Source organism: Ailuropoda melanoleuca, chromosome 16, assembly GCF_002007445.2.
Source record: "Ailuropoda melanoleuca isolate Jingjing chromosome 16, ASM200744v2, whole genome shotgun sequence".
Lineage (NCBI taxonomy): Eukaryota > Metazoa > Chordata > Mammalia > Carnivora > Ursidae > Ailuropoda > Ailuropoda melanoleuca.
Genome location: NC_048233.1, coordinates 75,000,411 through 75,017,456, shown reverse-complemented (window position 1 = coordinate 75,017,456; position 17,046 = coordinate 75,000,411). Strand labels below are relative to the sequence as shown.

At 36.5% G+C, this 17,046-nt stretch overlaps 1 protein-coding gene across 3 annotated transcripts in view; it reads left to right on the top strand.

Annotated features, from left to right (window-relative positions):
- Nucleotides 1-17,046, top strand: part of CKAP5 (cytoskeleton associated protein 5) — a 102,119-nt gene that overhangs the window by 42,035 nt on the left and 43,038 nt on the right. For all 3 annotated transcript variants that reach the window (XM_034644728.1, XM_002921626.4, XM_019802159.2), the window contains 10 exons: nt 881-1,052; nt 2,377-2,509; nt 2,753-2,853; nt 4,631-4,744; nt 9,868-9,972; nt 12,665-12,754; nt 12,868-13,032; nt 13,608-13,736; nt 14,287-14,469; nt 16,730-16,843. In XM_034644728.1, coding sequence (XP_034500619.1) covers nt 881-1,052; nt 2,377-2,509; nt 2,753-2,853; nt 4,631-4,744; nt 9,868-9,972; nt 12,665-12,754; nt 12,868-13,032; nt 13,608-13,736; nt 14,287-14,469; nt 16,730-16,843 — 1,306 coding nt within the window. The remainder of the gene's footprint in view (nt 1-880; nt 1,053-2,376; nt 2,510-2,752; nt 2,854-4,630; nt 4,745-9,867; nt 9,973-12,664; nt 12,755-12,867; nt 13,033-13,607; nt 13,737-14,286; nt 14,470-16,729; nt 16,844-17,046) is intronic.

Sequence of the window (17,046 nt, the reverse complement as noted above, 5' to 3'; positions counted from 1 at the left end):
TCACCCTGCTTGTACTCTCTCTCTCTCTCTGTGTCAAATAAATAAAATCTTTTTAAAAAAAATCATAAAGAAGAGAAAATACATTTATAGTACTGTACTGTAAAACATCCACGTCTGAGAGGACCCACACAATTTGAACCTGTGATGTTCAAGGGTCAACTGTATATACGTTCTACAAAATGTCGATGTTGTTTCATAATTGAATCCCTCTTGCTACCGAATTTGTTATACAGAAATGTTTGCAGTGACTCAGAAAGCTAAATTTGGCCAGTTAGGAACTTAAAAATATAAAATGTGACAAATATATAAGGTTAAATGTGCTACCTTTTTAAAAGAAGTCAGAAGGCAACTGTTTTCCCCATGCAAAACTGAAGCAAAGAGAGATTTAGGTTGCCTGGAGTTACAGGTGATAAGTGTTGAAGTCAGGAATGAAACACATGCTACCAGGATTAGTGAGCTGTCAAGTTGAGTGAACCACTGTAATCATAGCAGCTAGTAAAAACTTACTGCAAGTAGATTTCACTCATCTAAGTATGTATAAACTGATTTGTTTATGTTTTTAAGCTTTTATATGTATATATATATAAGATGTTACACAAATTTGGTCCTTTGTAGATTTGAATTATCCCTAATCTGTTTATCTAGTAGGTTAGTTTTAAGAGTTTTATATTCCGGACCCTAGACATTAAATAACACTCTTAGAAGATTATTATCTAAATGTAGATGTTAGGGGCTCCTTTTTTTTTTCCTGCCTTAAAACATCTCAATTATTAGTATATAGGAAGTACAGAACTACGTTTGAGTGAAGGGTAACACTACTCAAATATATTGCATGTTGACGAGTTGGTTTTTTTTTTTTCCCCCAATGTTTTACTTCTAGTGAATTTGGTTCCAAAATCATCTTGCTTAAGCCAATTATCAAAGTGTTGCCAAAACTCTTTGAGTCTCGAGAAAAGGCTGTTCGAGATGAAGCAAAACTAATTGCTGTGGAGATTTACAGATGGATTCGGGATGCTCTGAGACCCCCATTACAAAATATAAACTCTGTCCAGGTGAGGCACAGAGTTTTTTGGTTGTCTTTGCATGAGACTGATATGAAGGTATTTCCTTCCTGTTGTTGTTGATATTCTGTCCTTAGAAATAATTATTTTTCATTCTTTTTTTATTTTTTTATTTTTATTTTTATTTTTTTTTTAAAGATTTTATTTATTTATTTGACAGAGATAGAGACAGCCAGTGAGAGAGGGAACACAAGCAGGGGGAGTGGGAGAGGAAGAAGCAGGCTCATAGCGGAAGAGCCTGATGTGGGGCTCGATCCCACAACGCCGGGATCACGCCCTGAGCCGAAGGCAGACGCTTAACCGCTGTGCCACCCAGGCGCCCCATATTTTTCATTCTTAATTTTGAAGTCAGTTGATTTTTTTTTTCTGAACATAACTGTGTCTAATTTTATGTTGTCCTCTCAAGTTAAATACCATGCATTCAGTGATTCCAGTATGTCAGTGTTGAGTCTATAGAAATTTAAAAGATCCCTTTATTTTTTATTTTTTATTTTTTTAAAGATTTTATTTATTTATTTGACAGAGATAGAGACAGCCAGCGAGAGAGGGAACACAAGCAGGGGGAGTGGGAGAGGAAGAAGCAGTCTCATAGTGAAGGAGCCTGATGTGGGGCTCGATCCCATAACGCCAGAATCACGCCCTGAGCCGAAGGCAGACGCTTAACGACTGCGCCACCCAGGCGCCCCTAAAAGATTCCTTTATAATGCTGTTGGGTGGCAGTACTTAATATGTTTGTTCAGCATACATTTTATCTGTTTTTTATTATATTTGGCTTTAGAGACTTTATCTGATACAAATATATCTGAATTCATGAACTAATGAGTGTCCTAAAAAGTGGATTTTATTCTTTTTTCTAAGTGCTTAGTCATACATCTTCGGTAGTAAATATGTCAGTTTGGTTTATGTTACCAAATGCATATTTTATTTTATTTTTTTAAATTTAAATTCAATTAATTAACATATAATGTGTTATTTGCTTCAGGGGTACAGGTCTGTGATTCATCAGTCTTATATAATACCCAGTGCTCATTACAACACATACCCTCCCCAGTGTCCATCACCCAGTTACCCGACCCCCACTCCCTCCCTTTCAGCAACCCTCAGATTGTTTCCTAAGATTAAGAGTCTCTTACAGTTTTGTCTCCTCTCTGGTTTCGTCTCGTTTCATTTTTTTCCCCAAATGTATACACTTTAAATGTATTTTTTGTTTTTGCCCTGTTAGAATCACATAAATAAGAAATTGGGTTCTGATGTTAGTAAATATAAATGGTGAAGATGTAGGTATGTTTTAAAAAATATTTTATGATATTTGTAGTTGAAAGAACTAGAAGAAGAATGGGTCAAATTGCCAACGGGTACCCCTAAACCAAGTCGATTTCTGCGTTCCCAACAAGAACTAGAAGCTAAATTGGAACAGCAACAGTCAGCTGGGGGCGATGCTGAGGGAGGTAAGCCCATTTTAAACACTGGTTTCTATGAAAATTAGCAAGAACAGGCCCTACTTCAAGAACCTATGTTTACTAGGCACATTTTGTAGGGCTGCCATTTAATACAATATCAGTTGTTTATAGCATTAATAACTGATTCCATCTATATCAAGATTTCATCAGAGTGTGACAGGATTGATAACTATTTGATAAGTAAAAACCTTCTATCCATTTTTAAGGTTTGTTTTGTTTTTCTCCTGGAAGGTGGTGACGATGGTGATGAGGTGCCACAAATAGATGCTTATGAGCTTTTGGAAGCAGTAGAAATTCTTTCCAAACTTCCCAAAGACTTTTATGACAAAATTGTAAGTAATGGTAACCTTCTTTCATTTATTTCATTCCTTGATTATAATCAGATTGTTCTGCTGAGCCCTTTTCCTGGTACACCCCTTTGCACCCCATATCTTCCTTAGTAGAGTGAATCGGTTGCTTCTTTGTTCACATACTGCTGTGTATGTGTACCTACTCTAGCACTTTCTTTTAACACGTCTTGCCAAAACCCATAGCATTATTCTTGACGTCTCCTTTTTCCTCATTGTCCTCTGGTTTTACCTTTAAATATCTGTCAAATTCATCTCCTTTTCTCCGTCCCACTGCCACTACTTTGCCCCAGGGTTCCTTGACCTTGGCACTGTTGGCATTTCTTGCCAGATAATTCTTGGTTTTGGGGGGCTGTCCTGGGCGCTGTGGGATGTGTAGCAGCATCTCTGGCATTTACCCACCAGATACCAGTAACCATTCCTCAAGTCTGACAATCAAAAATGTCTCCAGACTATGCTAAATGTACCCCAAGAAACACAGTTATCCCCAACTAAGAAACTTATGCCAACCACCACCATCGTCTCTTGCCCCACGTGCCGTGGTAGTCTTCTTGTAAGACTCCCTGTTTCTGCTCTTGTCTCCTTCCCATCCCCAATGTAATCAAGGCTATCATTTTTGAAAATAAAAATCTTCCCATATCATTGCCTCACTGAAATCCTTCCAGTGGCTTCCATGAGTTTAATATGATGTCTGAAGTCATTCTATGGCCATCGAGGCCACCTAAGCACCTTTGAGGCCCCCTGCTTACCTTGCAACCTTACCTTCTCTAATTGCTCTCCCTCTGTGCTCCTGTCATCCTGAACTTCTCCCAGTATCATGTGTGCTACACTCACCCCCGCCCCCCAAACTCTGGACCTTAACATATGCTGTTCTTTCTGTCTGTAACATTCACCCGATCCACCCCATAATACTTCATCCTCTAGGTCTCACCTTAAGGATCATTTTTTAGGGGAGATCCTACCTGTCAGCCTAAAGTAGGTTAAGTCCTCTTGCTACAATACCAAAGCAGCTTGTACTTCTCTTATCATAGTGGCCATGATCTAGTAGTTATTTATTGCAGATCTTCCTAGCTCTCTGCTGACAAGCTCCTTCAGTCCCCCATTAACTTCTGATTAAGAAATACTTGGTAAATTAAATCGTACTGTAATCTCCTCCAGGGTGGCAAGTTTGTCATCTTCGTTGTATCCCCAGTTCTTTCAAATAGTGGGTATGCAAAATTATTGAATGATTGCTTGATCTCTAGTGAAGTATTTTCTGCTTTATGGCCATAAAACAAAACAATTAGCATCGTACCACAAATGTATAAAACTGATCTCCAAGATTAGAGCAGTTTTGGTTGTTGTTTATGTGATTGTCTTTTTCTGTTCTTTTTAATGTTGTCAGTATGTAAATTTCTTTCTCCTATAGTTGTGCCACTATGACATATGCTAGAAACACTTTCTAGCAATGTTTCCTGTTTAATACTTGCTTACTAACATTTAGTCTATGGCATCCCATTCTTTTACTTATAGAACTCTAGGGTTATGAAATGTTATGAAAGTACTATGTATGAACAAAATTTTATATATATGACCAAAACATTCTGATGGGCTGCACAGTTCGGCAGTTTTGTTTTTTTTTAACCAGCTTTAGAAAAAAGTTTCTGAAAACAAAAACTAATTATGTATCTTTGAATTGGGAGCATGTGAGAAATAAGACTTTTATTTTTTTATTTTTCCTCCTAATTTCTACTCTACAAGTGACTCATTCTGTGTCTTGCAGGAAGCAAAAAAATGGCAAGAGAGGAAAGAAGCTCTGGAGGCTGTAGAAGTTCTAGTGAAAAATCCCAAACTGGAAGCAGGCGATTATGCAGATTTAGTCAAAGCATTAAAGAAGGTAAGTGGGAAGAGTGTCAACACTGGTAACCTGACAACAGACCAGGCCTTTGAGTTTCTCGCCATCAGTCATCTTTTTTTATCACGACTACATTGCCATTTAAGGAACACTATCGGTGGTTTTCTAATTATAGGCATACCCTTGTAAAGGAGTGTTTAAAATGATTGTCCTAGGTTAGTTTGGAGGGATTGGTTTTCGGTCTTTATTTATTATCACTTTTCTTTATCCTGTCTGGTAGCATATGCAAACCTCAAGAAAGAGAGGGTCTTGGTGATGTAGAACAAAATATTCCAATTTTATAATTCCATAGGATGAACTGTTTAAATTGGCTCTATTTAATGGGACAGATGTTAAATATGAAGCATATCTTCCCATTAGATAGCAAATGATGCCACATTGTATATTTGCGTGTAAAGTGAAGGATGTGTGGCCATTATAAAGCAGGTAAGTGCTAAATAAGACAGAAACGCTTTTAGAAAATACTCCTTTGGAGTTGCTGCTGGTTGATAAATTTGTATGTAGTGGCTTTTCATAAAATTTGAAAGTATAGATCAAATATTGTGAATATAGTTATAGAGCTTAAGAACAAACTCCAAAGACATGTTCTTGAATAGAGAAGAGTTTAATTTGCTTCTTCAGCCTAAAATTGCAGAGGATTAGAATGGTGGGGGGGGAGGTTAATCTTTAATTATATGCACATGTAGGTACAGTAATTCTCATTATTCATAGTAGGTATGTTCTGTAAGGTCACCACAACACCGAATTAGTGAATACTGAACCAGTTGCTCCTAAGGAAACATAGGGCTAGGGTCCTGCAACTCTTTGGTCTCGACATTTTCATCAGTCAATACATAACTTGTTTTATTTTATTTGAAAAGGTCTCATTTAATATATATTATTGATGCATTAACATTGAACTCATGGCCAACAGCTCTGTAACTTCTGCCTGAACAATGCTTATCTGACACACGTAATTTCTGTGTCAGGCCTTTTTACACTTAGGAACAATAGACAGCATTTCAGCACTACACTTGGGGGCCATTTAAAACAGTGAAAGCACCAACAAAAATCACAAAAATGAAAAAAAAAAAAGAAAGAAAGAAAAAGAAATGCAGCACTAAACAGACCATGAAAAAGATACTTGTTTACAGTGTGAGAGCTGAAAGAAGAAGGCAGAGTGTTGCCTTGTTCATTCTCAGCTGGGAATGTGCACACCAGGCAACTCAGATTTTTCACAGCCATATGCTTGTCTGTGAATGACTAGGAGAGTGCCGCGAGTATCGATTTGGGGGTTATAAATAAATGTTAATAAGTAGGTGAATTCTCAAATATGGAATCAGTGAGTAAAGAGGATGGGCTATGTTTTCTCTTAGTCAGCTTCCCATGCTTTCCTCCAAGTGAGATTTGGAGGAATGATTTTTCCCAATCTTGTTTAGTCCTCAGTCTTCCAATCTTGAAGAGCCCCAAACTCAGGTTAATTAGAAGGGAATTGCCCATAGGGAAAAGATTTCACCAACCTGGAGTATGGGAGGAAAGAGAAAGGGTAGAAAGGTACTAAGAGAGGGAAATGGAATTCTAGTGGCATTGAGAACTTCAGATTCTCTCTAAATTCCAGCCTACAATTATTATCTGTAATCTTATTACTTGTCCCTGAATTCTCCGTGCCTCAGATAAAAGCTTTTATTTTTTTCTTGTCTAATGATACAAATATTAATTGATGTTCTCTACATGCATTTTTGTAGGATATTAGCTGTTCAAATACTGTTCTGTGATTTCCTTTGACATTTGAATATAAATATATTCTCTCTCTCTATTTACAGAGAGGATCATGGATTTTATATTTGGGTAGACATAGACAATAGATTTCTATGAGAAACTTCTCCCTCTTCACATGGTGGAGTGGGGGGTGATCAAAGGCTTACAAACAAGTAAAAAGAAATTTAATTTTGTGGCTAAAATATTTAAAACAATGAAAAGTTAACTTCAGTTGTATAAATAAACCAGGAACAAGGCATTTAAAAATTTTTATGTGATTTTACTTGCATGTAAACACGAACTTCTTCTCCATATTTTGTTGACTTAACAGGGACGTGTCAAAAATGGGGAAATGAGGAAATGGAAGAGGAGACTGAATAGGCTACAGACCGATCCCTTATCCCTCCATAAATGCTCTCTTCAATCTGTTGACTATATCAAGAAATCCCGCTAAGCTCCCAATTTTTTTGCCTTATACAAGTAATGCCGAACTACTCATTTTGAAATTCCTTTCGGTATTCCTGAAATTATTTCTTAAACTGTCTTCTTTCAAGTTGTTGCATGACTTAGCATATTTTGTGGGCTTTCCTGCTTTCACAGGTTATAGTTCTTTCATTTATAAGATACTTTCTCCCCTACCCCTTACTCCACCTCCCCCCCGCTAGCTTCTTTGACTTGGCTAATTACCTATGGATGCTGGTAGATATATATATATTTTTTTTACATCTTTAGATTAAGGTTTGGGTCTTCAAAGTATTTTATTATACACACTTGCTAACTTTTTTTGTGGTATTAACTTTTTTTTCACTTGGTCTTTCTACATTTCCCCCTTTACTGCTTAGATTCATCATAGTTTGATAAACATGGTGGATTTCATTGACTCCTGACTTTGTCAACAGAGTGTTTTTGTGTTGGTTACTATTAACCAGTAGCTTACATTATTAGTTTAAAATAAATACTAATTGATAATTAATAGCTGACCCTTGAACAACACAGGTTTGAATTGCATGGGTCAATTTACATGAGGATTTTTTTCAATAAGTAAAGAACAGTACTAGAAATGTATTTTCCTTGTGATTTTCTTTTTTTTTTTTTTTAAGATTTTATTTATTTATTCGACAGAGATAGAGACAGCCAGCGAGAGAGGGAACACAAGCAGGGGGAGTGGGAGAGGAAGAAGCAGGCTCATAGCGGAGGAGCCTGATGTGGGGCTCGATCCCATAACGCCGGGATCACGCCCTGAGCCGAAGGCAGACGCTTAACCGCTGTGCCACCCAGGCACCCCTCCCTCCTTGTGATTTTCTTAATAATATTTTCTTTCTCCAGCTTTATCTTAAGAATATAGAATATAACATACAAAATATGTGTTAATCAACTATTTATGTTATCAGAAAGGCTTCTGTAGTAATTAAGTTTTGGGGGAGTCAAAAGTTATATGTTGATTTTCGACTGCATTGGGGGTGTCAGTGCCCCTAACCTTCACATTGTTCAAGGATCAACTGTGCTTAAAATCATATTGTAGGCCTAGAGTTATGGGAGAAGTGACAACACTTTTAATTAAAGAATATTTCCCATTATTTAGGTTAAATTAATATTGTGAGCTAAAGCTTCCTTTCCCTAGTCTAGAACAGAGTCATGGAGATTTAGACAGACTCTAGACAGAGCCTGGAATGGAGTCCCCCCATATATATGCTATTTCTTAAAAATAAATAATTCTCCGCCTTCCCCACTCCCATTTCTTAATTTAGAACAACTTGTTTAATTAAACTTTGATGTTTGACAACGAGTGTTGAAGGCAGATAGGTCTGGTCCATAACTCACCTGTAAGTTCATTCAATCCTTTACCATCTTGAGCTATAATAGGGTCACAGGATCCTCTTCAAGATTTCCATCAGGGCCATCAGTGTCTAGGGTTCAGCTCCTATTGATTATTGCTCTAATGGTGGATAGGGATTGATTGATGGTCTTTTCCTTTTCAGCTATATTAAAATACTGGTTGCAAATCCCATCCCAGATTCATTGAACTAAGATTTCTTCGAATGGGGTCTGGCATGTTTTCGATGACCATCCCTAGAATATACATTTATACGCTAAATATGAAGTCTAGCATCTAAATAATTCCTTTAAGTTCTTTTGGTTAAAAAAGATAATCCAAACATTTATAAATGCTGATAGTGAGTTTAATACAGAACTGAATGGAAGTTTTTTCTCTATGGATTTATAGTAGTTAGAAATTTAACAAAATGTTTAATAGGACCCTGATCTTCTCATAAGAAAAATGAATTTGCCATAACATGAATTTACAGTGTGAATATGCTTTAGTAAAGAAAGCAAAAGCTTTGGAGTCAAAACAGAGCTGGGTTTAAATCACATCACATTTGCTAGCTCTGACCTTGAGCATGTTAATCTATTTAATTTTTGAAATCTGCAAAATTTGATATTACCTAGTTTATAGGGTTTTGGTTGAAAAATTAAATGAAATAAGGATTGTAAAGCACCTATAAAATTATGGCATCTAATTTGTTTTTAATAAATGTTAATCTTGCCTCTTAATCATTACTCCTTAGCACTGAGGGAGTGCATGTAGATGCCATCTAGAACTTCCTTGCATGCTATGCATTAGGGATTGTTTAATTCAGGGAATCTGGAAGGAAGCATTCTACTTATGGAATACAAGATCTTAGGGACTAAATAAAATCTGAGATGGAATGGAAGCATTACTTCTACCCAGGAAAAGAGTAAAGAGTGAAAGGAGGGTGGTGGTATAAATAATGCTGGAGAAATTCTGCTAAGAGACTTTAAATGCACACTTGAGGATCGTTAGGTATGTAAAATGGCAGCCGCAAGGCCAGAAGCTCCCTCAGAGGAAGAGTTGCAATGGCATTTGCAACTTGGAGTCCCCATGGACTTCTTGGATATACTTATACCAGTTTCTACTGGTGCTCCTTGGGTAGAAACGTTGGAGCTGTTGCCCTGTGGCATCTTTCCTCTGAGATCCACTGTCTTTTGGCTTTTCCTGGCCCAGAACAAAGTCAGCAGGCCTGCAGCTTCTCTGCCATTATCAGAGTCCCCTCCTGCAGAGTTGTGCGACGCTGGCATCCCAGACTACCACTAATGGAAAGTTAGCTATTTGCAGTTGTGGTTTTATGTCTATGTTATTGGTAGAACTTTAAGGTAGGAGACTAAACAGAATGAAAGGACACCCTCAAATTTGATATTGTCAAGGAAGAATTTTCCTCTTTTGTAGGAAACAAAATTGGCTATCCGTTAGCATAACAGCTTGCAGGGTTCTTTTAAGAATACATTTTCAGTTCCCTTCTCCAGAGTTGTGACTGTTTTTGTTTTCCTTTCTTCCCCCCTCTTTGTAGGTTGTTGGAAAGGACACCAATGTCATGTTGGTGGCTTTGGCAGCAAAATGTCTTACTGGCCTGGCTGTTGGGCTAAGGAAGAAATTTGGACAATATGCAGGACACGTGAGTAACGCTCCTTTTTAGATACAAATCAACATTACCACGAGTGTCAGGCTAGCTTGCTTTATGTTTTAAAACAGCTCTTTGGAATAGATCTCTATATATTGGACAAAGTGAATTTTTCGTAAGTTTTATTAATATTGAGTATAACCCCTTACAACATTTTAGTAAAGATATCAGTTATAACTAAATTCATTAGCTTTATATAGGAAATTGGGTACATGGCCTAAATACTTAGTTGAGTTGATTTGCTTATTGTTTATTTACTTACTAATATTTTGCTTTGTTCTTATAAGATTATATGCAGTATAACAGGATAAAATGAGACTTGTGATAACCACCCAGAGTGGTTATGAAAGTAGGAAAGGCAGTATAAAACCAGAAGGGAAGATGAATATATAAAATGTATATTAAAGTGTTTTCTTATTCAAAAAATAATAATTTACTTATATACTTGAAACATTTTATATTGATTCCACTCTTGGTGGTATATCAGTTTAATTTATTCTAAGAAATGTGACTGGAGACAATTGTGGAATATACTCTCTTCTTTGTGTAAATTTAGATGCACTCAAGTTTGGTAACAGTTTTAATAAATAGAGATGTTTTCTTTTACTGTGGCATTTGTCAATTGGCCTCTAAATCTGGTCTGAATTACTTAGAATGGTGCAGCATTCTGAAAATTGACCATACTAAACTTCAGGGTTGAACTTACTAGCCACTTGATTATTTGGTTACCTAGAATGACTTTTGGGGCTCCTCATAGTTTGTAGTTATGTGTCAGTTTTATGTTGTGAAATTAATGTCTAAGCTCAGTTATGGTATTTGGAGCTTGCTTACTCATAGCATTAAAAATAATTTCAGAGAACTTAACTGAAAAAAAAAAAAGACACTACCAAATAAAAATGAGTCATGACTAACTTGTTAGCAGGGAAATAAAAATATGGGTCCATAAAACCCTTAGACATGTAAATTATGAATTGGAATAAAACTATAAACAATATTTTATAGCAATAATATTTATTATGCAATACTTATTTGTGTATATGCAATCAGTGTGTTAATTAACTTTTGGTAAGTTTTGTGTTACTTATTAGCATACTTTTAAAAAAAAGAATATACTTTTGTCTTAGTAATGACTTTTAACCCAGAAGACAATTTTTAAGTTACATTTTAATTTACTAAATCCTGGTTAGATGCTTACCTGGCCCAGTTTGAGTTCTGATTCTGGCTTTGTGACATTTTGTTATGTAGCTTAAAGTTACAAAGCTTATAGTTTAGAGTATCTCCCCATCCCCTTTAAAACTATTATACAGTATTTGATGTCAAGCATATTAATGGCTCAGGTTTATTTTCTTTAGCTATTTATAAGCTATCTTTTTCGTAAAATACATATAAAAGTGAACTTTAGCTTTATAACCATTAAAAGATCTTGATTTTCTTTTCTTTTTTTTTTTTTTTTAAAGATTTTATTTATTTGACAGAGATAGATAGCCAGCAAGAGAGGGAACACAAGCTGGGGGAGTGGGAGAGGAAGAAGCAGGCTCCTAGCGGAGGAGCCTGATGTGGGGCTCGATCCCAGAACGCCAGGATCACACCCTGAGCCGAAGGCAGACGCTTAACGACTGAGCCACCCAGGCGCCCCAAAAGATCTTGATTTTCAAGTTTATAATTAGCTCCTAGTATTAAAAAGTCTTTTATATTTCTCCATGGAAACTATGTTCCTTCTGGTCTCTGTCACTAATGTGAAATCTTAAAAAAATTGTTTTGGATGCCTTTGAGCTTTGCTATATCTTTTGGACCTTAAAAGACAACTTTAATTTGCCTGCTAGCACAGTGCCTGGTGCTCAATAGATGTATTAGGTATTCAATAAATATTTTATGAATTGCAGATGATTTATAAGATAAAAATTATAAAAATTCCAGCTTTATTGATCTAAACATAGTACTTGAATAAGAGGATATCCTTCTGATCAAAATTGCTATGATTTTTAGTTCTATTGCTTTTTCTTAGTGTAGTAAAGGGGGGAGACATCCCAGTCTAGTGAAGTATATCAGAATCTTAGGTGGGGAAGAAAAATTATATACTATACCTGTTCTCCTCTATCCTGAGTCCACCTACTTGAGAATCTTTTTGTCTAATAAGAGATGTGACTGATAGAAATGGTTATATGGGTGCATTAAGATGTAGATGCAGAAAAAGGGTTGAGAAGCACTGCTACCATGGTGCAGAATGGGAACCCGTAATTGTTCTGCCATAAGATCCTCGTGCCCTTCAGAAAGCAGATGACTTTTTATCCATCTTGGATGTTCACTTTGTTTTGGTAGCACCAAACCTTGTTTAATAATGGCTTTATTGAGATATAACTTACATACGATAAAATTCACCCTCTTAAGGTGTCTAATTAAATGGCTTTAATATATTCACAAGGTTGTAGAACTGTCACGACCCTCTAATTCCAGAACATTTTCATCACCCCCCAGAAAACCCCTCTACCCATTAGCAAGCACCCCCTACTTCTGCCTGTGTGGATTTGACATTTCATGAAATCATTTAAATGGATCATACATATGTGGTCCTTTATGACTGGCTTCTTTGATGTGGCATATTTTCCAGGTTCATTCATGTGGCATGTCAGTACCTCGTTTGTTTTTGTTGCCAGCAAAATAATATTCCAGCTGTTCGATTTTACAGGTTGTCCCAACCATTTTGGAAAAATTCAAAGAGAAGAAGCCTCAAGTGGTACAAGCCCTGCAGGAGGCAATCGATGCCATCTTCCTCACTGTAAGGCCACAGCATGAGTTTGCACTTCGGTCTGAAGTAAATTTTGTCAGTGTAATATTTTGATTATTCTTACAGTTGAGAAAAGCTCAGTGACCATGCTTCCTTTTCTACAGACCACACTACAGAACATCAGTGAGGATGTTTTAGCAGTCATGGATAATAAAAATCCAACCATCAAGCAGCAGACATCGCTTTTCATTGCAAGAAGCTTCCGCCACTGCACTGCTTCTACTCTACCAAAGAGCTTGCTAAAGCCCTTTTGTGCTGCTCTACTTAAGGTAAAGACTTCACTTTGGAATTGGGGAAATTTCTTATACTTAGGGAAGATTTTTTTTCCGTATTAATTATGAACGGGGACTAGTTGACTTTCAGATTTCAGTAGATTATGGTCTTTTAAGGAACAGACTTTGGAAACTGTAGTTTTGGAAACTGAATCCAAATTCTTGTACTCTGTGTTCCCATTCCCAAAGAAAAGTACAAGTTAGCTTTATGATTCCACTAACTGCTAAACATTTTGTTTCTTATTTGGCCCATATACTGGTGTTCTGCTGGATCTGGCCAAGCGCACAGGCATACAATTTGGAGTCTTTGAAGATCATTTGCATATGAGGCGTTTTAAATAGAGGATAGGAGGAAAAGGAAGCCCTTATTTGCTGAATGGATTACCAGAGGTTTCCTTAACCCAAAAAGAGTATGTGAAAGAGTAACTGTTAGTTGGCAAAAGGAAAGCTACACTTAGCTTCAGTAAACTGTAAAAAGCAAGTTCTTTATCCAATAATCACCAGTCTGAATTAAAATTAATAATACCTAAACTGTCTTTTATTAAGATCATTTTTCTTCTTCTGGGCCACAGCACATCAATGATTCTGCTCCTGAAGTCAGAGATGCTGCATTTGAAGCATTGGGTACTGCTTTGAAAGTGGTGGGGGAGAAAGCAGTAAATCCATTCTTAGCTGATGTGGACAAACTCAAGCTTGATAAGGTAGGTTAATGATAGCTTGTAATGAAATTGGACAACAATCCTATCTCTTTGTATTACAATTTTGTATCGATTTTGTCTATTTCATGAAGACAAAAATGCTGATCAGCTTGTGAAAATTCTTTCATTTGCCCCTGGTAGTTCAGGCCTGCAGTGTGAAAACACAGCTTCTGAGGGTTTAAATTTCATTTGAAGCTACAGCGGTGATATGAGTAGAAATAGCTTTCAAATTATAAAAAACAAACAATAAAAATCAAAAAAACCTGAGTGATCAGTCCATAGAGGAGGTAAAAAGAATGTTTTAAGATAAATTTGTTTCTAATATCTGGAAGATTACCTTTCTAAATATGAATGTTTTCTATAAAGTGGTTATTGTATGTTTATTATAATTTTAATTTGTGTAGAAATAAAATGTAAGAAAGTGGATATTTTTCCTGAAAAGGAAACTTTCTGGATTCTCATATAATTGTTTAGATGACTTATTAAATACTGATACAGTGATTATATTTCAGAGCTTGGGCTTAATGATGTTCATCTTAATTTCATTCTCTAGATCAAAGAATGTTCAGAAAAGGTAGAGCTGGTACATGGTAAGAAAGCTGGACTTGCCGCTGATAAGAAGGAATTCAAGCCTGTTCCTGGAAGGACTGCCACTTCAGGGGCTGCAGGAGATAAGGACACAAAGGACATTTCAGCACCCAAACCAGGACCCTTAAAAAAGGCACCTGCTACTAAGGTTAATAGATGACTTGGAAAACATGGTTTAAAAGTTAGAATCTAGTAAGGCAGGATCTGAATCTCAGGTTCATGGTCGTCCTTCCAGTATGACTTCATTTGAGAAATGAACTCATTACCACATTGAAAATATAGCACAATGTCCATCAGCAAGGAGTATTCCAACAATACATTTGGTTAAGTAAACTTTAATAGAGCTAAAAATGGTAATGAAGGTACAGGAGTGCATTTTGAGGGATCATAAAGTACCATTAAATAAAGAAAGTGTGGCAAGGCACTTAACATTAATAATGTCACCTTGGTCAGTTTTGCTACTCATGCTGCTAAATCACAACACGTTCTTCTTTTGAAAAGATTTATTACCAATATGCCTATTAATCCAGTAAACATATATATGTCTGTAAAAATATGTATATATGTAGGAGATTTGTTAATTGAGGTGTCTCTCTCTACAGAGAGTGCTGAAAGGATCCAGAAGAGTTGTTCTAGTTAGTCAAAGAGTATAAAATTTTCTGTTTTTAGGGTCGGAAAACGAAATCTCTATCAGGTTGTTATTATAAACCAGCAAAATTGTACTGCAGATATGAGCTGGCAAGTTCTGGAGGTCTTCATACGATTAAAAAACCCAGCAGCAACTACACCTTAAAAGCTCAGATTATGTTCAAAATAACATTGGTTTCAGAGGTGGTCTGGATGTTGAAGACTAACTTGGCTCTCTGTTATTTTATCTTTCTTAGGTTTGGGGCATAGTTTAATAAATATCCAAAATGGAAAGAAGGAATGATGTGAACAGTGATGTGTGTTACCGTATTAACGTTACTGCCATTGGCTGTGTGCCTTGTGATAAACTGTGATTTTCTTGTGACCTTTCAAAACTGGAGTGATATACATATTACAGGGTATTAGCAGTATATACAGTATATATATACTGTATGTATACATATATGTGTATGGTACATATGTATACTGTATATATACAGTATTATACTGTATTACAGTATACAGTATTAGCAGATAGAAGCTAGTGGGTATAATAAAAAGTATGACCAACTGAAGTTTATTCCAGGATTGCAAGGATGGTTCAATATTAATATTCAAAAACTTAACTAAATTTAGAGATGAAAAGAAATCTAATTTCAGACACTGAAAAGGAATATAATAGATTTTGGCATATCTTCATGATAAAAATTCTTTTTTTTTTTTTTTAAGATTTTATTTATTCAACAGAGATAGAGACAGCCAGCGAGAGAGGGAACACAAGCAGGGGGAGTGGGAGAGGAAGAAGCAGGCTCATAGCGGAGGAGGCTGATGTGGGGCTCGATCCCATAACGCCGGGATTATGCCCTGAGCCAAAGGCAGACGCTCAACCGCTGTGCCACCCCACCCCCATGATAAAAATTCTTAACCACATACTTTGAAGTGGCTAAATATATAGAAATAGATCTATAGATAGCAGTAGACCCAGCAAACCACAAGTCAGCATCATGCTTCATAGTGATGAAACACTAGTATTCCTGTGAAAGTGAGGAGTAAAACAGAGAATGCCTGCCAGTACCCTTATTGTTTAATAACGTTCTCCAGTTAGATAAAAGAATAAAGTAAAACTTGTGTTAATATGAGGAAGAAAAAGGCAGAGTTACCACTTGCGATCATATGGTCATATACTTGGGAAATTAAAGTAGGCCAGCTGAAGCGCTATCACAGCAATAAAAAGATTCATTTCTGTGGCCATCTTCAACACAGCTAGACCACTCGGTGGCATTGCCGTTAACAACCGCTCTAGTCCTTCAAAATTAGGTAGTTCTGCATTGAGTTAATAATGTTTTCCTGTTATTGGGATATCCGGTGGTGAGGTATTGGTTAGCTGCTAGAAGTTAGAAACTGTCCTTTACTAGTGTAGGAAAGATTTAGAGGTATTTAAAGGCATCAAATGTTAATTCTCAATCTGTAAATGTAGTATAATTCCAGTACATTTTCACTTCATTTATCTCTTTATCTCATTCTGAATTAGAGGTTCTTAATAATGGGGGTCTGCAGATTTCCCCATGAATGGTCTTCAGGAGGTCTGTGTGCCCTTGAACTCCCCTTGAAAGTGTTAAGTTCTGTGGGTACCAAAAATACCCTGTATTTGATTGGTTGAGTGGTCCTTCATTTTTAATCAAATTTTCAGAGCGTCTCTGGCCCAAAAAAGTTGAAAAACCACTGTTCTAAATCCTAAGTGGTTTAGTTTAGTTTAGTTTTTGTTTTTTAATTGCTTTTAGGCTGGTGGGCCACCTAAGAAGGGGAAAACAGCTGCACCAGGAGGTGCAGGGAGCGCTGGAACCAAGAACAAGAAAGGATTGGAGACCAAAGAAATAGTGGAACCGGAGCTCTCGGTCAGTATTCTGCAAGGTGCCTCAAACTCATAAAAGCGTGGAAGGTCAATTCCTACAAGATTTGAGATCTTTGTTTGCTGAGTTCTATAACATATAGTTAATCGATAATTTTTTGCTTATTAAAACTGTGCCTTGGATGAACTTCCCCATTATGGTAGTAGAATAGAAGCTTCAGATACTATAGCATACCTGTGGAGTGTTCA